Below are 25,442 nucleotides of genomic sequence, written 5' to 3'. Positions count from 1 at the left end.
ACACCCGAATTCAGGGCCTTGTTTTTCAGTGCTGTGCTCTTGTGTCAGAAGTGGGATCCAATTCTGCCAGCCATGCTCTCTTTCGGTATACTCCATTCCCGCTCACACCCACTCATCTCTCAGCTGTTTTTTTTTTTAATGGCTCCTACCCCTTAGGATCTCATTCCTCTAAATATTTTTTTATTACACTTCAACAAACCCTGAGGTTCTCCCAATCCTGCTCATATCCCCTCTTGTGCTCGGATAGTGCTGTTTTGGCTACAAAAGCAACGGCACTCAGGCCTGAACATCAAAAACAGAGGGAGGGAGGCTTATCTACCTCCTCGAACACAAACCGCCTCTAAATAAAAGGGGAACTTAAGGATAGATGATCCAGAAACGAGGTACAGAGTTCTCAGGCTGAGAGCGATGCATGAGGCGGTATTTCACGGAGACGACGTAGGTCGTTGCGGGAAAGGCAATATGGTTTTATATTGTATGCTTTTATCTGTAGGCCGCCCTGAGATCTTAATGATATAGGGCGGGATACAAATGTTTTAAATAAATAAAATAAATAAATAAAACGGAAGGGGGGGCGAGGAGGCATTTCCAGCATTTTAATAGCCCCATGGGGGGGTGTATAATAACAACAAAGAAGCAAACACAATCCCATCTCCCCCCCGCAAAGAGCAATATTCCATCCCATTTAGTCATCATTAAAGGCCTCTTGACCCAAATTGCTCTGAGCTACCCGTAGGGCCCGAAAGCTAGCCCAAGAATTGGGAAGGTTTTGCGAGTTGCAATCATTCAAAGATGCTGGAAAGGGGCAGATAAGGGGCTAGAGACACGGGAGTTGGTAAAATTGTCCTCCTTGGAGCAAGGAGGCTGCATTTGTTATTCCCCCACCTCTGGGGGGGGGGGGGAATTCCGAACACCCCACCCATCCCTCCCCCACTGGCAGCACCCAGCTTGTTCAAAGACTCCTTTTCCTGCAGGCCTCTGCTCCTTTGGCTGCAGTAAGAAAGGTTTTTCCCCTCTCTCTTAACAAGCAATCTCACTCCCTGGCCCTTTCGAAGCTCCTCTCCCAAGTTCTTAAAGGGACACCCCAGGCTCCAGTTAGAGGCTCTGACCACCCGTTTCGGCTAGAGAGTTCCTTGAGGAGGCAGCGGGCCCCGTGTGCGTGTCCCAGGGAAGGGGACGGCCGTGTGGCGGAAGGTCAGAGGGCTTCGTGGCCCCCCGTCAGCTTGTGGAAGAGCTCTTCGTCCAGCGTCTGGCCTCGGTCGGCCGCGCGGGTGGACAGGAAGATGTACCCACCGATGTATTCGTGGACAATCTTGCAACCGGCAGAGACGCAGCTGAAGGCCACGTTAATGTGCTCGTCGAACTCTATGGCCACCTGGGGGAAGGAGAAGCAGAGGCTGAGAGTGTTTCCTCGGCTAGTCGCCTGGGGTGCACATACATTTCTTACAGGCGAGGCAGCAGGGAACTTCAGGGCAGTTATAGGCCACAGAAGGAAGAGATGGGAAACTAGCCGTTTTGCACGTGGCTTTGTTCCCATCGAGTGGTTGACGCCAGGCTGCAGAGAAACGAGGGCAGCCTCCCCAAAGGTTGCTTTGTTAGTAAAAGGGGCTTTTATTGCAGAATCGGGGGTCCTACTGGAGCAGCCCAGAACCCTCTTTCCCCCCTGCTGAATAGACTGACCTGCCGGATATCCCAGTTAACATTCCACTGTCGCATGTTGCTGTATCGCCAGGTCTTCACCACATCCCCAACAGCCAGGTCGATGCGGATTAAACGGTTGTTGGCGATGCCCAAGATTTCATCCTTCCGGCTGCCCTTGAACCTGCAAAAAGACGGCAAAATCTCTCTCATTTATGCTCGTTCTGTTTCCAAGCAAGAGATAGCACCTGATGAAAGAACTAAAGGCACCCATATTCCAGCTCCCTTCTCTACATTTTCAACTCACACTTTTTAAAAAAGGAAGCAAGTTGCTAGCCCTCTTGCTTACAGAGATCACGGGAAAGCAGACAGGCAGCGTTCCTACCCAATAGCTTGTTAAGAAGTAATTCTACTCCCACGTTCCAGTGTTTGGGGCCATCGTGTGCAAAAATTCTGGGCTCATCACCAAGCATTGGCGTTTTGGGGCAAGTGATAATAATAGTGATATTCAAAAGTTGCATTATGAAAAAAGTTAACGCGTCAAATAACTTAATAACCACATAACGGCTTGCAGAACACTTACAACCTATCGGGAACGGGAGAAAGAACCAAGGAGCGGAGAGAATATATTATCTTGGTACATTGTTTAGACTTTGAGAGAGGTTTATGGTTAGGAAGGAGAAAGGTCTCTAAAACAACAGATCTCTAAAAAATAACAAAGTCGTGCTACTGTGAAGGCCCACAGATTTATTATGGCTTTAGCTTTTGTGGATGAGTGTTTATCAGATGAGTCTCAAGTGAAACTCTGGCCCATGAAAACTTTGAATGGCAGAAAAATACTCTTTAAAGCCGTCGACGGCTCATGGGGACGGTAGTCCCAACACGTTTGGAAGCCGTCTGATTGGATGAGGCTGCTAAAATTCAAGAAAGCAGTGAGGTCACACAACCAGATATTACACTGTCTGAAAACCGGGACTACTGTCTCTTTATATGGGCTGTAATAATTAAATAAAGAGTAGCCGACTTTTTTCTGGATAGCAGCCAGGTTGGTAATAATTGCTACATGGAAACTAGCAAATTAACTTCCTCTGAACATTTGGGACCTTGCAGTAATGAAGAAACTCACTAACATCTTCAGGTACAAAGAGGCCAAGATGAAATTGACACTTTTTTTATGGAATCTGGTATCCATTGATTGAATTTGATAATACTGAGAAGGATACACGATACCCTCCTAAGACACACGGAACTCTATGGCATGATCTATTAGGATGAGGAGTGATAACTTTATCAGATAGTTTTGCTTATATCAAACAGAGATCCTGAGTGATCATGGAATCATGGAATAGTAGAATTGGAAGGGGCCTACAAGGCCATCGAGTCCAACCCCCTGCTCAATGCAGGAATCCACCCTAAAGCATCCCTGACAGAGGGTTGTCCAGCTGCCTCTTGAAGGCCTCTAGTGTGGGAGAGCCCACAACCTCCCTAGATCACTGGTTCCATTGTCGTACTGCTCTAACAGTCAGGAAGTTTTTCCTGATGTCCAGCCGGAATCTAGCTTCCTGTCACTTGAGCCCATTATTCCGTGTCCTGCACTCTGGGAGGATCAAAAAGAGATCCTGGCCCTCCTCTGTGTGACAACCTTTTAAGTATTTGAAGTGTGCTATCATGTCTCCCCTAAATCTTCTCTTCTCCAGGCTAAACATGCCCAATTCTTTCAGTCTCTCTTCATAGGGCTTTGTTTCCAGACCCCTGATCATCCTGGTTGCCCTCCTCTGAACACGCTCCAGCTTGTCTGCGTCCTTCTTGAATTGTGGAGCCCAGAACTGGACGCAATCCTCTAGATGAGGCCTAACCAGGGCCGAATAGAGAGGAACCAGTACCTCACGTGATTTGGAAGCTCTACTTCTATTAATGCAGCCCAAAATAGCATTTGCCTTTCTTGCAGCCATATCGCACCGTTGGCTCCTATTCAGCTTGTGATCTACAACCATTCCAAGATCCTTCTCGTTTGTAGTATTGCTGAGCCAAGTATCCCCCATCTTGTAACTGTGCATTTTGGTTTCTATTTCCTAGATGTGGAACTTGGCATTTCTCCCTATTAAATTTACAAGCAGAAAAATTGTGAAGAAATTAACTCACTTGTGGCGTTCTCAAATTCGTTACTGTTCTTTGAAAAATTCAATTAAAATAAAAAGAAAAAGTAAAATAATTCAAAAGAAAAAGAAAGAAAGAAAGAAAGAAAGAAAGAAAGAAAGAAAGAAAGAAAGCAGACCTCTGTTCTCAGTGATGGGAAAGCAGAGCCGTTCCTTACCGGACTACGAAGTAAGAGATCCCAAAATCAGGGAGGGACTGCCAGGCTTGGATAAATTTCATCTTGGCTTCGGGAAGCGAGAGCTGGGCTATGTTCTGATAAGCCTCTAGGATGCGGGGTGTTAACTGAGGGTGTTGCAAATAGAAAGATGATTGCCACTCTCTTTACGGAACCATGGTCACGTCACACCCACCCAGCAGGTCTCCAGAGCGGCAGAAAGATGAATTAAAGGTGACAATCACACACCCCAAAACCTAAAAGAGTACTGCGTGGGGATTCCATCTCATGACCTTTTGGGAGCCCAATTCAAGGCGCTGCTGGTCTCGTCCTGTAAAGCTCTAAACCAGCCTTTCGCAACCTGGTGTCCGCCGGACGGGTTGGACTGCAACGCCCATCATTCCCAGCCGGGAACGATGGGCGTTGCAGTCCAACCCGTCCGGCGGACACCAGGTTGCGAAAGGCTGTTCCAAACAGTCTGAGATTGGACTATCTCAGAAAACACCTTTGCTTCCAAACATGTAAGAGTTCTTCCAAATATAAGATCTGCCAATGCAACCCTGCTTAGGTGCAGGCCAGGATCACCCTGCTACAGAAGAAGGATATTATTATGATTTTGGTGACTGCCTCAGAGCTTCGAAATGCCTTCTCGTTGGCTGTTTCATTTGCCTCCCTCTCTCGGGGTATTCCAGAAGCAGGGGAAATCTTTTTTGCTTTTGGAAGACACCCCCTTGCAGAGGGCTTTCTGCTGTTGATTGATTGATTGATTGATTACATTTCTATACTGCCCAATAGCCGGAGCTCTCTGGGCGGTTCACAAAAATTAAAAACATTCAAAGTATAAAACCATAATATAAAATACAATATAAAAGCTCAACCCGATAAAAACAGCAGCAAAGCAAAATTACGAATTTAAAACACCCAAGTTAAAAATTATTTATAGACTGTTAAAATGCTGGGAGAATAAAAAGGTCTTCACCTGGCGTCTAAAAGCATATAACGTAGGTGCCAAGCGAACCTCCTTAGGGAGCTCATTCCACAGCCGGGGTGCCACAGCAGAGAAGGCCCTGCTCCTGGTAGCCACCTGCCTCATTTCCTTTGGCAGTGGCTCGTGGAGAAGGACCCCTGAGGATGACCTTAGGGTCTGGGCAGGTACATATGGGAGGAGGCGTTCCTTCAGATAGCCTGGCCCCAAGCCATTTAAGGCTTTAAATGTTAATATCAGCACTTTGAATCGGGCCGGACCTGGACTGGCAGCCGATGAAGCTGGAAAAGGACTGGCGTAATGTGGTCTCGTCGGCCAGTCCCTGTTAGTAACCGTGCTGCCCTGTTTTGTACCAGTTGAAGTTTCCAGACCGTTTTCAAAGGCAGCTCCACGTTCTTAGCTGATGCATGTTTCACCTGTATTGGCTGTTTTAATGTGTTAATTTTATGGATCTGCTCTCATTGGAAAACAGCCGTAGAAATCCTGCAAGTTGGGCCCAGTGCTAACACTTGGCATCTTCGGGCAGGGCTTACCGCTGCTATTTAACCTGGTCCCTCCCTCATTCCAAGCAGTGCCGTAACTAGTAAACTTCCCACAATGCCTCCAACAAAGCGTCACTCCAGGGCATTGTGGGAAATTAACATGGCGGACTCTGGCAACTGCCAATGAAGCCCATGAACGGAGGACTGGACCCACCAGTCAGCCCTTCTGTAAAACCAACCAACCAATCCAAAAATGTAACCCGTCTGCGGGGTCGGCAGGGCACGACGATACCTGCTTAGGTTTGAATTTCTTCTGGTAGCGCGGGGACACGAGCCACTGGGCGCCCTCCGCCTCCGGAGCCTGGGGCGCGTCCGGGTTGGTCCGCTGCAGCTTCAGGAACGACAGGATGTTCTCCACCTCTGCTTGGTATGATGCGTCCGCCATGGTCTTGCCCTTCGCTGCTAATCTGCAAGCAGCCATCCAGCGGGCGTACTGCTGCTCCTGGTTGGGAGGAGGAGGAGGAAGATGGACTGCAGTCAGTTCGCAGGACCCACTCCTACGTTCCCACCTCCCAAGCAGAGGACGGCAGCCAAGTCAGCAAGGGGTGCAGCAGGCTCCAGGGTTTGGGGGAAGACCTCCCAAGGGCCCTTCTCCCTCCATGACTCTACCTTCTCACTGCCGTGGTTCCCCAGCTGCCCTCGCTCCTCCTCCTCCTCCTCTTTCTCATCATGGCTGCCACTTGCTTGACAGGCAGCGAGCCAGGGAGTGAGGAGACCATGGCCGTTCCCTGCCCCTCCTTATCCCCCTTTTTCTGGGTCAGAGGAAAAGGCAGGTGAACAAGCAGGTGGCAAAAGTGAAGAGGAGCGACTCCAGGGGGCGCTTGTGAGCAGGGCCCTGCTGGGGCGTGGGTCATCGACAGGTGCCCAGCTGTGCCTACCCTGGACGCTGGCCCTGGCATGGCGGCTAGAAACCAAGCCTTATGGGCAACCACTGAAAGAACTCAGTACGTTTATTTAGCTTGGAGACGAGAAAACTAAAGGGAGCCGTGATGGAGTGGGCTTGTTTTCTGTTGCTGTGGAAGGCAAGAATCATAGAATCATAGAACAGCAGAGTTGGAAGGGGCCTACAAGGCCATCTAGTCCAACCCCCTGCTCAATGCAGGGATCCACCCTAAAGCATCCCTGACAGATGGCTGTCCAGCTGCCTCTTGAATGCCTCCAGTGTGGGAGAGCCCACAACCTCCCTAGGTAACTGATTCCACCGTCGCACTGCTCTAACAGTCAGGAAGTTTTTCCTGATGTCCAGCTGGAATCTGGCTTCCTTTAACTTGAGCCCGTTATTCCTTGTCCTGCACTCTGGGAGGATCGAGAAGAGATCCTGGCCCTCCTCTGTGTGACAACTTTTTAAGTATTTGAAGAGTGCTATCATGTCTCCCCTCAATCCTCTCTTCTCCAGGCTAAACATGCCCAGTTCTTTCAGTCTCTCTTCATAGGGCTTTGTTTCCAGACCCCTGGTCATCCTGGTTGCCCTCCTCTGAACCCTCCCTGTTTGCAGAACGTAAAGCCATAAAATGCAACATAATAAAGCACAATAATAATAATAATAATAAAACTTTGAAAGGTTTTAAATGGACTATAAAGCAAAGTAAAAGGCGGAGTAAAAGCCAGCAGCAGGGCAAATATCTAAAAATGCAGTAACATCATTAGAAAGAAAAACACCGAAAGACTAATATGCCTGGGAGAATAAGAAGGTCTTCAAGTTGCACCGAAAAGACTACAAGGTAGGTGCCAGGAGAGCCTCCCTGGGGAGGGCATACCACAGCCAGGGTGCCATCACTGAAAAGGCTCCCCCTTCTCTAGCAGCCACCCACCCCGCCTCATTTTAGCAGAAGGGGTGAGACTAGATGACCTCCGCTGTCCCACCCAACTTTTTGATTCCTGGCTCCCTTCTTGCTCCCAGCTCCTGCCTGCCCCACTTACATCCGCACAGCGCAAGTGTACTTCGCTCATCCCATCAGGCGAAGGCACCAACAGCTTGATGCAGAATTTCTGGCCAGATATGTTGACGTCCGGGACTACTTCACAGCCTGGAGTAGGGGCAGGAATAGGGTTAGGAATTGGACACATTATTATTATTATTATTATTATTATTATTTATTTATTTATTTATTTATTTATATAGCACCATCAATGTACATGGTGCTGTACATTAAGCAGGCTGAAACTGAAATGACCCACTAGCCCATCTAGCTTAGCCCAGGCTTGAATGTAGAACTGTATGCATGTATGTGGATTCTAACACAGAGTTCTACCTCCTCCCAAAGGAAGAGGGCTGCCGTATGGCGTTGGTCCATATCACGCAGTACTGGACTCTGTTTGGAGGCACCAAGGATTGAATCTGGGCCCTGCAAAGGAGGTGTCCAGGGACGGCTCCAGGTTTTGGGAGGCATTGGCTTCCCTAAATCTGGAGGAGTGTGCCGTGCGGACATGAGTGTTATCTTCGGCTGCATTTGATCCTCTCAGATGTCCGGCGGACAACAGAAATGGCTGGTTTGTGGGGGCCTGGCAAATGCCCAATCATGCCCACCCTCTGGCGCTGATCCTGCATGACCTTGACTGCTTGGGTTGTGGGGCCCTACCAATGACAGGTGATGCGGGTGGGCAGCTGGACTCACCCTTGAGGTTGAGCTGTTGCACCGGCTCTCCCAGCGCTTCCTCGGGGCTCTTGTAGTAGGAGATGGACGTCTCTTTGAAGATCACCCAATACTGCTTGTAACCTTTCAGAGTGAGCTTGCGGGGCCTGAGTGGGGCAAGAGGGGTGATTGACTAAAAAAAAATCACAACCGTCTCTGCACAGGCCTCAAGGGGGAAAATACATCCAGGTAGGGAGGGCAAAGTGGAGTCACTTTTTCAACACCGCCCCTAAAAGTGCCATATCAACCTGCCTGTGCATTAAGACTTTTGGTGGAGGCCTTTCACCGAGGATTATCAGTGGGAGAAGTACATTACACATTTATAAAAGAGAGAGCCTTCTCTGTGGTGGCACCCTGACTTTGGAATGCCCTCCTCCAGGTGATTGGTGCTGGCCTTGCTTTCTTTGTCGCTTCGGATCAAAATTTTCTTTTTTGCACAGCCTTTTAAATTTATTTTATTTTATTTATTACATTTATATACCGTCCCCACAGCCGAAGCTCTCTGGGCAGTTTACAAATTGATTTATTACAAATTGATTTATTTAACACATTTTCAGTTTTTACACTTTTAGGATAGAATTGTCTTTTAGCTTGCCACAATATATTAAAATATTGGGTGCGATAAATCACGGTCATTTAATTTCATCCAAGATTATGCCCAGCTGTTGCTCATTTCAGAATCCAAATCTTAGCTTTTATTTTTAATCGATGGGTTAATTTTAATTTTTTTGGCTGGTTGAATAGTTTTTATGCCTCTCATCTTGTAATGTTTTCATTGTTTGACTGCATTTGCCTTTTTAGAATATTAGAGGCACTGCCCTGGTTATACATTTTAAAAATGTGGTTATACATTTAAAAATGGATAAGTATGCCAGAGACCTTTCCTCTAGCTAGCTTAGTAGGGCTGCAGCATTTTCTCAATTAAGGCACCATCCTATGCAAGTTTAGATAGAAAAAAGTCCTATAACTCCCAGCATTACCAGAGAGTTGTAGGCCTTTTTTCTATCTAAATTTGCATAAGATGGTGCCCTTAATTGATCTTTCTAAACCAGCCTTTCCCAGCTAGGTGCCCAGACTACAACTCCCATAACCTCCAGCCAGTATGGGAACTGTAGTCCAACATATCTCAAGGACACTAGGCTAAGGAAGGCTGCCTTAGCTAAATGCTAAATTTCTAATGCTGTGCAAAACCGGAACCTGAAATTGCAAGAAACTGCTCCTGCCCATTTTAAAATGTGACATCCAGACCCAAGATCTCACGAAACGGAAGATTTGGGAACTTGCCTGAATATTCGGAGGTAATCCTTCAATTCTGGGATAGCTGTGAGGCTGTCCTATAGGGGAAACCAGAAAAAATAATTACTTCATGAACAATACTTATAGACCGCCCGTTCAGACATAATGGTTCACAATGCGGCTTACTATTTTAAAAGGAAGATTAAAATGGGCTGAAGTTAAAATAATTTAAAACAGGGTGACCCTATGAAAAGGAGGACAGGACTCCTGTATCTTTAACAGTTGCATAGAAAAGGGAATTTCAGCAGGTGTCCTTTGTATAGATGGGGAACCTGGTGAAATTCCCTCTTCATCGCAACAGTTAAAGCTGCAGGAGCTATACTAGAGTGACCAGATTTAAAAGAGGGCAGGGCACCTGCAGCTTTAACTGGTGTGATGAAGAGGGAATTTCACCAGGTTCCCTATGAAAAGGAGGACAGGGCTCCTGTATCTTTCACAGTTGGACTGAAAAGGGAATTTCAGCAGGTGTCATTTGTATGCATGCAGCACCTGGTGAAATTTCCTCTTCATCACACCAGTTAAAGCTGCAGGAGCTATACTAGAGTTACCAGATTTAAAAGATGGCAGCTTTAACTGTTGTGATGAAAAGGAAATTTCACCAGGTTCTCCATCTATACAAATGACATTTGCTGAAATTCCCTTTTCTGTGCAACTGTTAAAGATGCAGGAGCCCGGTCCTCCTTTTCATAGGGTCACCCTATTTAAAACTAAAAGTAAAGTTCAATGAAAAAAACCCTATAGGCAAATAAAGACGCTAGCGAACAAAACAGTCTATCCAAATAGAAGCAGCGTCTGCAAGACAAATATAAAACAAAGCGCGGCGATAAAGAACAACTCAAATAGAAAACCCCAGGAACAATCACTGGGCAGCCTTGTATGGGAGAAGGCGCTCTCCTGAGCCGTGCTTGAATGTGCAGAAGAAGTGGAAGACCCTTACCAGAATGCTGGGAGAAGCTGATGCCGAACCTTCTAGCTTGACTTCTAGGGTGGCGAGGGCTTTATCCAAGTCATCAAGGCCAGAGTCGCCAGGCTGCTCCACAGGGTTGGCGTTCAAAGACAGCTGGTTGATGCGATACTAGCAGGGAGGCATGCAAAGACAACTTATTTATTTATTTATTACATTTGTATACCGCCCAATAGCCGAAGCTCTCTGGGTGGTTCACAAAAACTATAATAATGAAGAGCGTAATAAAGTAGGGTGACCCTATGAAAAGGAGGACAGGGCGCCTGTATCTTTAACAGTTGCATAGAAAAGGGAATTTCAGCAGGTGTCATTTGTATACATGCAGCACCTGATGAAACTCCCTCTTCATCACAACAGTTAAAGCTGCAGAAGCTATGCTAGAGTGACCATATTTAAAAGAGGGCAGCTTTAACTGTTGTGATGAAGAGGGAATTTCACCAGGTTCCCCATATATACAAATGACACCTGCTGAAATTCCCTTTTCAAGACAACTGTTAAAGATACAGGAGCCCTGTCCTCCTTTTCATAGGGTCACCCTATAAAACCACACAGCAATTGATATAGGTTAAAATATGGAATTAAAACAGCAAAGTTTAAATTTAAGTTAACGTATTTCTTCGATTCTAAGACGCCATCGACTGTAAGATGCACACTAATTTTAGTACTACCAACAGAAAAAAAAAGCTTTGATTCTAAGAAATAATAAACTCACCTGCGATTCTAAGACGCACCCCGTTTTTAGCGATGTTTATATGGGGGGAAAAGTGTGTCTTAGAATCGAAGAAATATGGTAATAGGTGTTAAAATACTGAGAAAATAAAAAGGTCTTCAGCTGGTGACGGAAGGAGTACAGTGTAGGTGCCAGGTGAACCTCTCTGGGGAGCTTGTTCCACAGTCGGGGTGCCACAGCAGAGAAGGCCCTGCTCCTAGTAGCCACCTGCCTCACTTCCTTAGGCAGGGGCTCACGAAGAAGGGACCCTGTGGATGATCTTAAAGTCCAGGCAGGTACATATGGGAGGAGGCATTCCTTCAAATAACCTGGCCCCAAACTGTTTAGGGCTTTGAATGTTAGACTTCGCTTTCTTGAACACTTCTAATTCGGGGCGGGGAAGTCCTAGAACTCCCAGCACACACACACACACACACCCCAGCCAGCAGAGTTTTTGCCAGCTTTTAGGGTGGGAGGGGGGAAGGATACCTGCAGAGCAGCAAACACCACCATCTCTTCTTCAGTGCAATCAATCTCCTCCAACAGAACGGCCCAGCGTGCCTGTTCATACAGCTGGTTGATCCTCACAGCATCATACTGTAGAAGGAAGGAAGAGCTTCATATTAAGAAACCCCCAGTTCAAATTTCACCTCTACCACGAACACCCTTATTTATTACGTTTTGTTTTAACCTCACTCTTCTCCCAAGGCACTCAAGACGGCACGCACACTTCTCTCCCCACCTCCTGCTTTATTCTCACAACAACCCTGAGAGGTAGGGCCAGAGATAGTGACGGGCCAGAGGTCTCCTGATGAATTTCATAACCAAGTGAAGGATTCGAACCCGGTCTTCCTCGGTCCTAGTCCAGTGTTCTAATCAATTCGCCAGGCTGACCTTAAGCATAGCTCTTAGACTCAGCTGCAGTAAGGAGGTGGTGATAATAATATTGACCTACTTTATACTGACCTACGTAACATGCTTTAGCCACTCAAAAATGTTATACAAATGCTGAGTATTATTAGAATCATAGAATAGTAGAGTTGGAAGGGGCCTATAAGGCCATCAAGTCCAACCCCCTGCTCAATGCAGGAATCCACCTCAAAGTATGACAATGGAATCAGTTAGAGCAGTACGACAATGGAACCAGTGACCTAGGGAGGTGGTGGGCTCTCCCACACGAGAGGCCTTCAAGAGGCAGCTGGACAACCATCTGTCAGGGATGCTTTAGGATGGATTCCTGCACTGAGCAGGGGGTTAGACTTGATGGCCTTGTAGGCCCCTTCCAACTCTGCTATTCTATGATTCTATACCCGACACATGGTTGTCCAGAGCTGCCTCTTGAATGCCTCTAGTGTGGGAGAGCCCACAACCTCCCTAGTATATTAGTATCATCATCAGAGCTGGAACGACAACAAGCAAGAGGTTTGCTAGGCTGGCTATGCACCGGACTGGATCTGTGCTGCTTTCAAACATGGTGCACAAGGGAGAATTCCGAGTGCTGCCGCTTCTCCCAAGATAGCCGCGCCAGAACAAGGTGAAATTCTCCTCTCTGCAGACCTCTTCAATTCAGAGAAACTCTACTGCGCAGGAAAGATGATTTACAAACAGAACCAGGCGTGATGCAAATAGGGTCAGTTTGCCATGTGCCTTTTGATTTCGTTCAAAGGTTTCAGGTTTTTCTGTTGGATAACTTGTAAAAACGTCCCCATCCTGGTTTTGTTTTCGGCGGGCAACGGGAATGTTGGATGCTAGAATGGCAACAAGCTATTCAATCTAGTTTGAATACCGAGGGGAAAGATGCACGAGAGGGACGACTTGGGATACCTTGAATCCTGAACTGAAACGTGCACTTGATTCCTAATGGGCCCTTTCACACATTACAAGGGAAGAAACTTACATTATTGGGAGTTCCTGCAAATGGATAGTTCCCCGTGCCATGCAAAGGTAACTTTTTAAAACATCAAATGATAAACAAGTTGCGGATGACAGGAAGCAGGTCTAGGTTTTCATTTACCGACACACACGGTTTTTAAAAAATGCATTTTCAGGTTTGTCTCGCCAGTCGTGAAGGCTAGAAGCTTCTTTTTGAAAGACACCCAAACATCCAGACTTGAAAATCTCCAGGAAGGTTTACAGTCACCAGCTATCGAGCTAGAGGGCAGGGGTCCGCATGGAGGCGAAGCATATTCTTTCTAGAAACAAGCGGAGTGAACCTGGGGGGGTGGTGTGTCCCGATCCATAAGCACCACTGACCTTGGGCTCCAGGTCAAAGAAGCTGTAGTACTTGAAACGCAGCCATAAGGACTCGTACTCCTTCACTTGCTGCTGCAGCAAAGTCCGCGATGAATCCAGCCACCTGGGAGAGGGCGGAATGGAGCAAAAAGAAGACCTTTGGCCGCGAGTAATTACAAATGATACGAGGCGGAGGGGAACAGAGGGCCTCACCCCCTACCTTTTTTAGGTGGGGTCTCTTCAACACTGTTTATAGAAGGCTACGATGGGGGCACGATTGGGCTAAACTGAAGGGCAGTTCAGGGGCGCGGCTTTGGAATTCATTAACCCCCCCTCCCATAATTTAAGCACTGGATACTTCTATTGATAAACCATGGGAGCATTAAAAAAATTAGGGATGTGCTCTGCTTCTCTTCGGTTCAGAGAAGCAGGAGCGAGGCGGCCTAATTCGCCTCTGGAAAAGGCGGAGGCGAAGAGAGTCGGGGGGGGCTGCGGATCGAGGCGAAGAGGATCGCCTCAATCCGGAGCTTCGCCTGCAGGTAAGTGTGTGTGTGGGGGGGAGGGGGACTCATCTGGTGCTGCTGGTGCCGCCATCCATGCGGCGGCGCTAGGTAAAGGAGCAGGGAGGAGGGACGCTTACCTGCGTCCGTCACGGGCTTCAATTGAGGCCCTGGTTGAAGCTGGAAGTGAAGGCCAAGGCCTCTTCCGGCTTCAAGCCGGGGACTCAATTGAAGCCCGCGATGACAGACACAAGGGGGTGGGTTATCTTGTGCCGCCGCTGCTGCCACCATCCATGTGGCGACGGCGGCGAAGCCGGATCTCGCTCCACGGAGCTGAGGGGGAGACGGGCGGAGCGGCGCGAAGAGGATTGGGGGGTCCGTGCACATCCCTAAAAAAAAAATGAGCTTCTGTTTCCAGACGCCTGGCCTCAGTTGCATCTGTATCTCCCTCTTACCTGCTGTTGATCTGTGTCTTCTCAATGATGGATCCCGGCCGATGCATTCGCACGATCTGCTCGGGGGTCAGACCAGTCTGACTGACGGACAGCATCCGATAGCAGGTCTCGGTCTCGGCGCTGTCCGAGAAGTGAGCGGGCATCCCGCGAAACTGCTGCTGTTCTGCACCTGACGTCAGAACAGGAAGGAGGCATGGACTTCGTCCTCTCCAAAAAGACCACTGGATGATCCTCGGTTTGCTCCAAAAGTCTTTCTACACAAGGCTTTTATCGTGCACATGTGATTGCTCATTCACAATAGTTTGCGGGTCCTTTACATGCCGTCATCCTCTCCCATGCTTTCCAAGTATTATTGCAGCATTTTTTAGATCGAGGAAAGTACAGTATTTTTCTGAACGATGTTATATTTTTAGCGTGTGGTTTTGTAATTCTGCTATACCACAGTGCCATCTAGTGGCTGTATAATGAAATGTATATAAAGGCAGGGAAAAGAAAAACTCGGGGGGGGGGGAAAGCACATGTAAAGGAGCCGATTTTAATCCCGCAAAGAATCCAGAAGCAGAAGCTCTGGGTAAAGTTGCGGAATAAAAGCCTCATGTTGAAATGCCCGAAGGGATCACAGCTGAGCATTTTGACTGTAGGACAGGGGAACATACAGCCTTCTTGTTGGATTACAACTCCCATCGGCCCTAGCCAGGATAGGCACTCATGAGGAACGATTGAAGTTGCAGTGCAGCAATATCTAGAGGACTATACATTAGACGACCTTGCTGTGGGAAAGGAGGCAAGATTGCATTTTCTGTGCAGGAAGCACAACTCATGCTCCCAGAGGCATGAAAGGCGCCTCTGCGTCCACTTTTGCAGAGGGCAGCCCTCTATTTGAAGAGCTGTCAGAAGATAGCCGTGCAGGACACGGAATAACGGGCACAAGTGACAGGAAGCCAGATTCCAGCTGGACATCAGGAAAACATCCTGACTGTTAGAGCAGTGCGACGCTGGAATCAGTTACCTAGGGAGGTTGTGGGCTCTCCCACACTCGAGGCCTTCAAGAGGCAGCTGGACAACCATCTGTCAGGGATGCTTTAGGGTGGATTCCTGTATTGAGCAGGGGGTTGGACTAGATGGCCTTGTAGGACCCTTCCAACTCTGCTATTTTATGATTCTATGATTCTATGATAGCCCTCTCTTTAAAGCTGGCAACATTCGCTGGTATGTTTATCAAATAAAGCCGGGCTTGCTCAACCTTTTGCCCTCCATGGAAGGCTGTTGGTCATGGAGGGGGTTCTTGTCATGGGCCCCTGTCGTAGTATGGGCCCTTGGCAGGGGCCCAACTGTGCCCACTCTCGACGCCAGCCCTGCTCCCAAAGCTACTCACTTGCCGGCAGCCGCACCCCAGACAGGTCATAGATCTCCACCATGCTTCTCTCTTTCTCCTTCGCCTTCCGCTTGTCCTTCTCCTCTGGGGCGCGCAGCAATGACAGCTCTTCATGGTGGCGAATACCTGCGGGCGAGTGGAAATCAAGGCGGAGTTACGTGGAGTTTCCAGGTGGTCACCCCTCCGGGCACAGACCTGCTTAGCTTCAGCAAGCCGGCTGCATCGTGTCCCCTCAAGACCACAGCCTGGAGTACGCCATACTGAGAGAGGATGCTTTGATGCCAGGCCCGAGCCTTGGGTGGTATTATTCGCCACTCACCAAGCACCCTGCAGATGTCGCCAACCGTGCGGAAGACAGGCTGGGCGAAGTTGGCCCGGATTCGGACGCTGCAGCGATTTGGCAAGGAAAGGAGCACCGGCTTGTGCTGGGGAGTGTACAGGAGTTTGGCGTCTGCCAAAATCCCGTATTTATCCAAGCTCCAGTTTGTCTTCAGCAGCCAAAGTTTCTTCTGTTCCCACCAAAGGGCATGGTCTGACCAGTCCCTCTGAAGTTCTGGAAAGGGGGAGGGAGAGGGAGGGAGGGGGTGAGGAAGGGAGAGAGAGAGAGAGAGCATCAGCATGGAAAAACTCAGCTCCGAGGCAACGTGCATAAATATAATACTCCTTTTATTCATTTAAAGCATTTTTACTCTGCTCTTCAGCTGAAAACGCTCCTGGAGAAGCTTAGGTGTGAGCTCAAGAACAAACAAGACTGCCCAAAATTTTACAAACCAAAAGACGCGACACAAAAGGAAAAAGGGATGGGGCGGGAAAAGGAAAACAAGCAAACTCGGGCACTCATTCCTTTTCTTTCTTTCTTTTTTTTAAAGATTTTATTAGTTTTCCGTAACAAAATCAACAGAGGAAAAAAGGAGAAGGAAGATGACAGTGGAGGAAGCAGCCTCATGCAGCTGGGTTTTGCAGCAGGGGTGAGGCGATGAGCCCCCCACCCCACCCTGCAGTCCCATCAATCCTGGGTGTATTGAGTTAAATCAAGGTGATTTCAACCAATCCATTCAAACTGTGGCTTAAATTTTATTTTTGCGTTGATCATTTACATCCCGCTTTTTAATATAAACCTTTTTCTTCAAGTGGCTCACACAGTCGAACAAAAATGGCGAGAAAACCATGAGGATACTTAAACACCCTTCCGCAAGGGTTCTTGTATTCATTTCTGTCCAACAGATAGAGAGAGTGTGGTATAGTGGTTAGAGTGTCGGACTCAGGAGACCTGGGTTCTAGTCCCCATTCAGTCATGAAGCTCACTGGGTGACTTTGGACCAGTCACTGACTCTCAGCCTGATCTACCTTGTAGGGGGGATAAAAATTACGAGGAGGAAGACCCTGGAAGCTTCCTTGTGCTCCTTGGAGGAAAAAAAGTGGGATATAAATGTAATAAACCAACCAACCAACCGTGACCGAGTGAAAAAATAAAATAAACATTTCTTCCCGAGAGAATATAAATGTAATAAACAAACAAGGGACCAAGTAAAAATAAAATATAAGTTTCTACCCAAGACGAGCTCTACTTTCCCCGCTGCCTTGTGCTTTACGCATGAAAACTGACGTGGTACAGTCTCTTCGCGAGGACTGCGCCACCTCAACCACGGTTGTTAAAATGGATCTAGCTCTGAGCGACTGCTACAAATAGCATGGTTCCTTCCGGGCCTGGTTATCGTCCTCCATCCTCTCCAAGCAGACAGGAGGACTAGGATGAGTTCTGTGACAGTGACGAGGCCTGAATGTCCGTTGCTTATCGAAGGCCTGCCAGGGGCCCGCGGCCAGACCACAACCCCCCAGCTGAGTCACAGTTCTTCGCCCACATGCATCGCCGCGCCCCAGAGCACCCTCTGTTTCTCCCACTTTTATTCTTTTCCCCTTGGAGGAGTTGACCCGGGGGCAGGCGATTTGCACCCCCAGACCTGATCAGGGGGCTATACCTCTGCAGTGGCAGCAAAACAATTGGTAACCTCCAAGTTAGATGACTGCAATGCACTCTACGTAGGGCTGCCTTTGAAGACGGTTCGGAAGCTGCAGCTCGTGCAAAATGCAGCGGTCAGATTGATTTCGGGAACCAGAAGGTTCGACCATATAACACCTGCTCTGGTCCGCTTGCACTGGCTGCCTGTATGTTTCCGAGCCCAATTCAAGGTGCTGGTTTTGACCTATAAAGCCTTACCCGGCTTGGGACCACAATACCTGACGTGAATATACCCAGTCACTACGTTCAACATCTAAGGTCCTCCTCCGGGTGCCTACTCTGAGAGAGGCTCGGAGTGTGGCAACGAGGGACAGGGCCTTTTTGGTGGTGGCCCCCAGACTATGGAACGATCTCCCTGATGAGGCTCGCCTGACACCAACGCTGCTATCTTTCCAGTGCCAGGTTAAGACTTACCTCTTTGCCCAGGCATATGGCAGCACATCTTAATCACCCACATGTTTAGTTTTTTAACAGTTTTTAATGCTTTATGTGTGTATGTTCTGTGTTTTAAAATTTTAAATTTTGTATGCTCGTTTTTATCTTAATTTTAGAATTTCTATAAACCGCCCAGAGAGCTCTGGCTATGGGAGCGGTATAGAAGTGTAATCAATAAATAAATAAATAAAAATAATTTGCTTGTGAATTCTGTGACAGAGGCCGAAAAGGGGCAAATTTACCTTGTGGGGCTGCACTGAAGGCCAGGCGGCCGCATACAGACCTAAGAAAAGCCCTACTGGATCAGACCATGGGTCCATCTCATCCAGCACTCTTCCCACAGTGGCTGACCAGCAGCCCATGGGAATTGGACATGTTTAGCCTAGAGAAGAGAAGATTGAGGGGAGACATGAGAGCACTCTTCAAATACTTAAAAGGTTGTCACACAGAGGAGGGCCAGGATCTCTTCTCGATCCTCCCAGAGTGCAGGACACAGAATAACGGGCTCAAGTTAAAGGAAGCCAGATTCTAGCTGGACATCAGGAAAAACTTCCTGACTGTTAGAGCAGTACGACAATGGATTCAGTTACCTAGGGAGGTGGTGGGCTCTCCCACACTAGAGGCCTTCAAGAGGCAGCTGGACAGCCATCTGTCAGAGATGCTTTAGGGTGGATTCCTGCACTGAGCAGGGGGTTGGACTCGATGGCCTTGTAGGCCCCTTCCAACTGCTATTCGATGAATTCTATGAATGCCCACAAGCAGGACATGAGGGCAACAGCACCCTCCCGCCCATGTTCCCCAGCAACGTGTGTACATCTTACCCAACGCTGCACTACGTCTGAGTTGAGAGGGGGCAAAGCCACCCAGTTAGAAGACAGCGTTTCTTGGAAGGGCTGTAGCCCTGCCTGCAAACAAAATTAATGTCACGCACTACACACCAGAGCACACACACCGCTTAAGCCAGACAAGGGAAACCTCTTCGTAGGGCTTACCTAATTTGTTCACAATCTGTAGCATGATGCCTCCAATATGTAAGTTGCCGGTAACCCGGAGTGTGACCGGAGCAGCCTCAGGACCCAGGTCTTCTACAAAAACGCTGAGCTCCCAAGAGTCATCAATGTACTCCCCAGTGGCTGTTTTCAGCCCAGCCATGGTGAGCCCTGGAGGGGAAAATAAGGGGTTGAGAAGAGGCATAAGAACAGAAGAAGAGCCCTGCTGGATCCGACGAAGACCGCATCTCATCCGGCATCTGGTTCTAAGCAGGACTAGACAGATGCCTCCAAGACGCCTTCATGCCCTGCTTGTGAACAACAGCCCTCATTGCCGACGTAGCACCATCATGAAGCCAAGTCAGAGTAACGGCAATACTTCCGGCCCTCGCTCTGTTAGGTCTTCAAGATGCTGCAATGAGGTTTTCTTCCATGGCAACGCTTGAAGCTAATTCAGAGGGAAGGCAGTGCTTCCTGCCCTCGCTCCGATGTCTTCCGGGTACACACAAAAAAGGGGGCGGGGAAAGCACCTGGACACAGTGGGGAGAGGAAGGTAGCCGTGGAGGCCAGTGGGGCGAACGTCTTACTGCTGTTTGCGGCCCCCAATTGCCAAACATCAGAGGGTGCCCTACTGTCCTAGGCCTGTGAGCATTGTGGGGAAAGCTCTTGGCTGTCTTTATCAATATTACAATCAAGCGAGCAGGTATTTAGGATTCAGCCCTAGAGCGCACGCCCCGCTGAACTCAATTTTGCTTGCTGCTGAGTAGACATGTATAGGGTTGCACTGTAAGAGTTGGGAAGGCCCTTTGATGCCATACAGAGATTATGGGCAAAAAAAGTCTCGGTTGGAAGATGGGGCCACTTCTTAAAAATGCCTCCGCTGACTCTACCTTCAGCCTAGTCAGGGCTGCCCTTCCGCCTCCTTACTTCCTCTTTTGGACCCGCTCCTCTCGTGGGTCGGTCGCGTAGGGGTGGCCTGGCGTGCCGCCTCTCTGCTCTTCTGCTTCCTCAGGAACCAGAGGTCACAGGGTGACTAGCTGGGGTGGAATGCAGCAGCCACCGCCACCTCCCTCGTGCGGAGTTGCGGAACTGGGCAGCTCATCGGCCTCGACTTTGCGCAGTTCCGGGGAGCGCATTTCAACGGATGGGCGGCCGTGGGCTGCGGTATGCGCACATGGCAACCGCAGCTGATCCAAGGCTCACCTGCAGGCACAGGTCATACAGGGACACAGGAAGCCGCCTTGTGTTGGGAGAGACCATTGACCCATCTAGCCCAGGATTGTGGACACTGACGTGGCAGCACAGCCTCCTCCGTCCTCTGCCTTAAGCCCTTTTTTTTGGATGCTTGGTGAGCAACGAGCACTTTTGCTCTCGTGCGCTCGGCCGTGCTGCCTGAAGCCACTTGTGCGCACCCTCTCCAGGTGCGCAGGGAAAGCTTTTGGGCTTGCTGTGCGCAGATGCGGAGGACGCGGAGGAGACAACAGCAGCAAACTCTTGCTTTTGTTGCAAAGCCGCTGCAGGCAGAGAGCTCAAAACAAATGGGTTTAGCCTGTAGGTGCGCCAGAGCGGTTTGCAGCACCTTGCTGCTCTGTCGCTGGCTCTGGACACACATGTGCGCACACGCAAGCCTGGAGATTCCCTTGCTAACAAGAGCAAGGAATTCCCTTCCTTAGCTTGGTAGCGCCAGCAGGGGAATCCCTTCCTTAGCTTCAATCTCTTATCATGCAGTACCCCAGGTATGCAGGAGGATCTGGTGGTCTGCCAGAAAAGACTTGGCGAGCCCCTAACGCTAGCAAGGTAATCTCTTCCCGCGGGCCAAGCGTTTTGCTGAATCTTTTGGAACTAGGTGATCAGCATTGGGCCGAGACCAACGTTTTGGCTCATCCCTTTCTTCTCGCTGCCAAACCCTCGTCTAGACTGATGTGATCTCAATCACGTCTTCCTTCCTTCTTGGTACCGTGATCTCTGCCTTCTTTTTCAAGCTGATTCAGAACGCCGCTGCCAAACGTGTCTTTTGCTCATATCCTTCTGAATCACCGCCACGTCGTAAAGCCTCGGCCCACGCGCCGCGTGCAGCTTTGCCCATCGGGCACCTAAGTCCTCTTCGAACTCAACTCAACTGTAACTTCTTCCCCTATCAAACAATGACACCTGGGCAAGTTTCATGAGTTTCTGCGTGGGGGATTTCCTAGGGACTGTGACGCGAAGGAGGGAAGGAAGCGAGGGCGTGAAGGTGGAATTCAATTTCAGAGAAGTGCTTGGAGGCGGCACGTCCCACTGGTGACCAGGCAAAGGGGGCAGGCGCAAAAGCAAAAGCAGTTGGGTCAACACGGCCCACATTTCAGCATATTTTAGCTTAAAGCTCTCACTGACAGGAGTTCATCCTTAGGACAGGACTGAGGAAAGAGGGCAGGGCCAGACTGGGGGAAAGGAGAACCCTGGGAGAGGGAGCAGATTAGGACCCTGAGGTTTTGCCCGGCTAGTCTAAGGTTACTGATCTTTTCATGCTCACGTTGAAATCGGTGACAGCTCTTTAATGAAAAGAAGAGCCAATTACCAAGTTGCTACCCATCCTCCTCTAAGTTTAGAGTCTTGGGCTGCTGTTACAGCCTCCGTGAAATAAAGCACATACAAAGTCTCCTATCACGGAGGCTGAGGAAGGGGTGAATGACTGGCACTACTCAGTTGCTAAATTTTGCTGTGTTCAAGGCAGAGGAGGAGGGCCGGAAAGAGAGATGGAAAACTGCCCCCCACCAATCTATTGCTTCATCCACTACGTCACAGTTTCCAAGAAAACTCACAAACACTCAAGGGTTGTTATAGAACCAAGGGTGAAGATGTCCCATCTCCATGGCAAACAATGGGGTGGACACTGAGAAAACTGTGCTTTCTGCTGTGTAAAGAGAGCTCCCTTACATTTGAGAAATCAGATACAAATGAATGGGACATCAAAAGTAGCAATATGCAGACAGGCAGGAGAACGTTTAAATTCTCCTGTAAGGTTCTGCTGCAATCAACATTCTTTAGTAAAAGAAGGCTTTAAAAGACCTTGAACTGCCAACTGAGTACTCATCAGGAAGTTTGATCCCATTTGTTTAGGACTCAATCAGGGCCAAGGTTCTCTTTCCCAGTAGAGGCATTACACTACGATGGCAAATTTAGGACAATTGTTATTGCTAATTGTTGTTGTGCAAATAGTCATGGTGCTCACCCTGGTTGTTTTGAATAGGAATGCTAGACTATGCCTCTTACATCCTATACCCTTTCGGCCCCACTATTAACATTCCCCCCTCAATACCATCCTTTCCCAAGCACACCTCCTCACATGGGCTGGACTACCACCCCCATCAACCCCAGCCAGCATGGACAATGGTAAAGCGTGATGGAATTGCAGAACTGCTCATAAACCACAACCTCAAAATAGTTTTTTAGGCAAATTGCGTATACAAAAATATTCCAAATATATGAAACACTTTAATGTATTACATACAAAATTTAAACTTCTCAAACTATAGGACTGCGAATCGACTGTTTTAAATTTGGAATGTAATAAACATATTAACCTGTGTTGACATAGGTGGGATATTTTTGTATGCACAAGTTGCCTGAAACTTATTTGGGGTTTGCGATGGAGTTGTACACCAGCACACCTGGAGAGGAGCAGGTTATGGGAAGGGCCTTGGAATTGCCGTAACAAACTAGCAGAGGTACCCATCCAGGAAGACCGTACCAGAACCAAAGGTCCATCTAGTCCAGGAGCATCCCATGTGACGGGCCAGAAGCTCCAGGAAAAACACAGGTAGGCCACAAAAGCAGCAAGAGAGAGAGAGGATCTCTTCGGCTCGGCTTCCAAGGAGACCCAAAGGGAGTTCAGAAAGCGAGGCCGCCTAGGAAGTATTCGGGAGAAGGAACTTCCTTTTTCTACACTGCCCTGAACCTTCAAGGGAGAAGAGAGAGCCAGGAAACGTACCTTTGAGGCTGTGGTCTCACCCCGAAGACCTTTTCTGGAGGTGTCCCAGAAAGCGGCTCCTGGATCCTGTGGACTGCTCAATTCTGCTACAACGTTCCTGCTGTCCAGGGCGGTTCCTTCCCACTTGCCTTTATCAACTTCCTCCCTTCTTGTGATACATACTTGCTCAAATGTGGATGACTTTTCTTTTTTTGTTTGTTCGAAGCCTTGTGGGCAGGAAGTTGTACAGTTATAGCTCTGGTCGGGCTGTGAGCCAAATGTGCACTTTCTCGCACTGTTTATGGCTGCACCTTACACACACACAGCCACGTCTAGCTCAGGTAGGCGATCACACTCCGCTTTAAACACACATCTAAGCAGGTACCAGTGTCTTGAGTCCTCTGGGCTACTGGCAGCTGAAAAGGACTGATCACCCCCCCTAAATGTGGGCTACAGCAGTGGAGGCTGGTGACTCCGGTGTCAGTGGGATGGTGAATCCGCTCCGGGTTTGTCGGAGTCAGCTAGAATTCTAAAGGAGTGTTGATTGGTTCTGAATGAAAACACCCCACTGACATTAGAGTCACCAGCCTGTACTGGGCCACGGGAAAATTAGGGGTGATTTTCACCATCACTGAGATTCTCCGAACACCACCTTGAAGCTCAGCTTGCCTCATTTCCCATGTTCAATTGCACTCTTTTTTTTCATTCGAACGAGAAAAGTGTGCATTTTAAATTAGGAAAATGTACATTTTTAAAAAAGGAGCACTGCGAAATGCACATTTTCCACCCCATAGAGTAAACCATGATTTTATTTTTGCAAAAATGTGAATTTTTTAAAATGGAGAACTAAGAGGTAGTTGAGTGCCTAAAAACAACAGCCGCTTGGCTTGCTGATGGCTGGTTCCTCCTTCCCACGATCCTGCGACGTTGCCGATAGCAGCGGCCTCCTCCCCCCCCACGGCACCGTTTCAACGAGTTCCCATTTCTCTTTAAAAACAAATGCGTGGCTTGCGCAACTTCACTTCTACCATGTTGCGCTGGGAAGATTTTGCCACATTTTTTCTTTTCCTAAAAAAGAAGATGTCGGTACGATAGCACAAATGAAACTCAATAGTTGACACGAAAACAGAAGTTTAACTCTGAGAGCCGAGGGGAGAGATGGGCTGGGAAGGCCAGATGTGGTGCAGCTGGAACGAGACGTGGAGGTCAAAGCCGAAACCATGCAGCCCAGAAAGAGCAGCAGACCAAATGGCATGGGCACGGCCCATCAGGACCGATATTCATAGATATACACAGAGCCAGGCCAAGATATTTTGCTGCCCAAAGCAATGAACAAGATGGCGCCCTCTCCCGTTCCATGTACAAAAGCCAACTGGTCTGTTTCTTTCAACACGGACAACGGGACAGCATTTAGCTTAGGAGCCCTTAGCTCTCTCCTTGAATGAGGCAAAGCACAGTCAAAGCCTCCTCTGGAACCAGAATTTGTCTCTGCCAATTTGGATTTGACCTCTGTCCACAGGGCAAAAAAGGCATAGCCGAGCATCCACTCTGCTTCCTCTCCCCTTCCTGGCTCATTGCATAGAATCGTATCATAGAATAGCAGAGTTGGAAGGGGCCTATAAGGCCATCGAGTCCAACCCCCTGCTCAATGCAGGAATCCACCCTAAAGCATCCCTGACAGAGGGTTGTCCAGCTGCCTCTTGAAGGCCTCTAGGGTGGGAGAGCCCACAAGCTCCCTAGGTAACTGGTTCCATTGTCGTACTGCTCTAACAGTCAGGAAGTTTTTCCTGATGTCCAGCCGGAATCTGGCTTCCTGTAACTTCAGCCCGTTATTCCGTGTCCTGCACTCTGGGAGGATCGAGAAGAGATCCTGGCCCTCCTCTGTGTGACAACCTTTTAAGTCTTTGAAGAGTGCTCTCATGTCTCCCCTCAATCTCCTCTTCTCCAGGCTCAACATGCCCAGTTCTTTCAGTCTCTCTTCATAGGGCTCCTATGAAGCCCTATTCACCATTAAAAGGACTCTTCTTAAACTGTATTAATACATGTGTGGATTCTTCCCCTATATGGCTTGGGACTAAACTACTTTCTCCCATAAAAATGTCCCTGGGTTTTAAGACCTTCTGGAGAGAAGCTTCTCAGAAAAGACCACCTCGAATGCCCCCCCCCCCCCGCTGCTCCCTTGCCTCTTAATGCCCCCCTATGCAATCCCACCGCCCCCAAGGGGGCAGTACCGCCCACTTTTGGAACCACTGGGCTAGACGAAGGTTGGGGGTTAACAAAAAAATAAACAAGTCCAGGAAGCGATCAAATGGCTGGCAATGCCAGCATGGAGCCAAACGTGGGACCTGCATGCTTTGTTTTGCTTTTTTAAAAGAAGAACGAAGACATGATTTGATTACGGGCAAGAAC

General features: G+C 48.6%; 1 protein-coding gene across 1 annotated transcript; it reads right to left on the bottom strand.

The window, feature by feature from the left end:
* Positions 1-581: 581 nt before the first annotated feature.
* Positions 582-23,183, bottom strand: FERMT3 (FERM domain containing kindlin 3). Its single transcript, XM_063145882.1, has 15 exons — positions 23,055-23,183; positions 19,088-19,255; positions 15,960-16,193; positions 15,641-15,766; positions 14,266-14,434; positions 13,332-13,434; positions 11,568-11,675; positions 10,343-10,480; positions 9,394-9,443; positions 8,092-8,216; positions 7,397-7,503; positions 5,709-5,918; positions 3,953-4,077; positions 1,681-1,822; positions 582-1,375 (listed from the first exon to the last, which is right to left on the bottom strand). The coding sequence occupies exons 2-15, from the start codon at positions 19,245-19,247 to the stop codon at positions 1,196-1,198; spliced, it is 1,977 nt and encodes a 658-aa protein (XP_063001952.1). The 5' UTR covers positions 19,248-19,255; positions 23,055-23,183; the 3' UTR covers positions 582-1,195.
* Between the last annotated feature and the right edge of the window lie 2,259 nt (positions 23,184-25,442).

Source organism: Elgaria multicarinata, chromosome 21 (genome assembly GCF_023053635.1).
Source record: "Elgaria multicarinata webbii isolate HBS135686 ecotype San Diego chromosome 21, rElgMul1.1.pri, whole genome shotgun sequence".
NCBI lineage: Eukaryota > Metazoa > Chordata > Lepidosauria > Squamata > Anguidae > Elgaria > Elgaria multicarinata.
This window is presented reverse-complemented; position numbering and strand designations above follow the sequence as displayed.

Coding starts and splice junctions, on each gene's coding strand:
- FERMT3 (XM_063145882.1), bottom strand. CDS start 19,247: ATGGCTGGGCTGAAAACAGCCACTGGGGAGTACATTGATGACTCTTGG. Junction 15,767..15,959: donor CGACATCTGCAGGGTGCTTG/GTGAGTGGCGAA, acceptor ACTCGCCCGCAG/GTATTCGCCACCATGAAGAG. Junction 11,676..13,331: donor TCTTTGACCTGGAGCCCAAG/GTCAGTGGTGCT, acceptor TTCCTTCTACAG/TATGATGCTGTGAGGATCAA.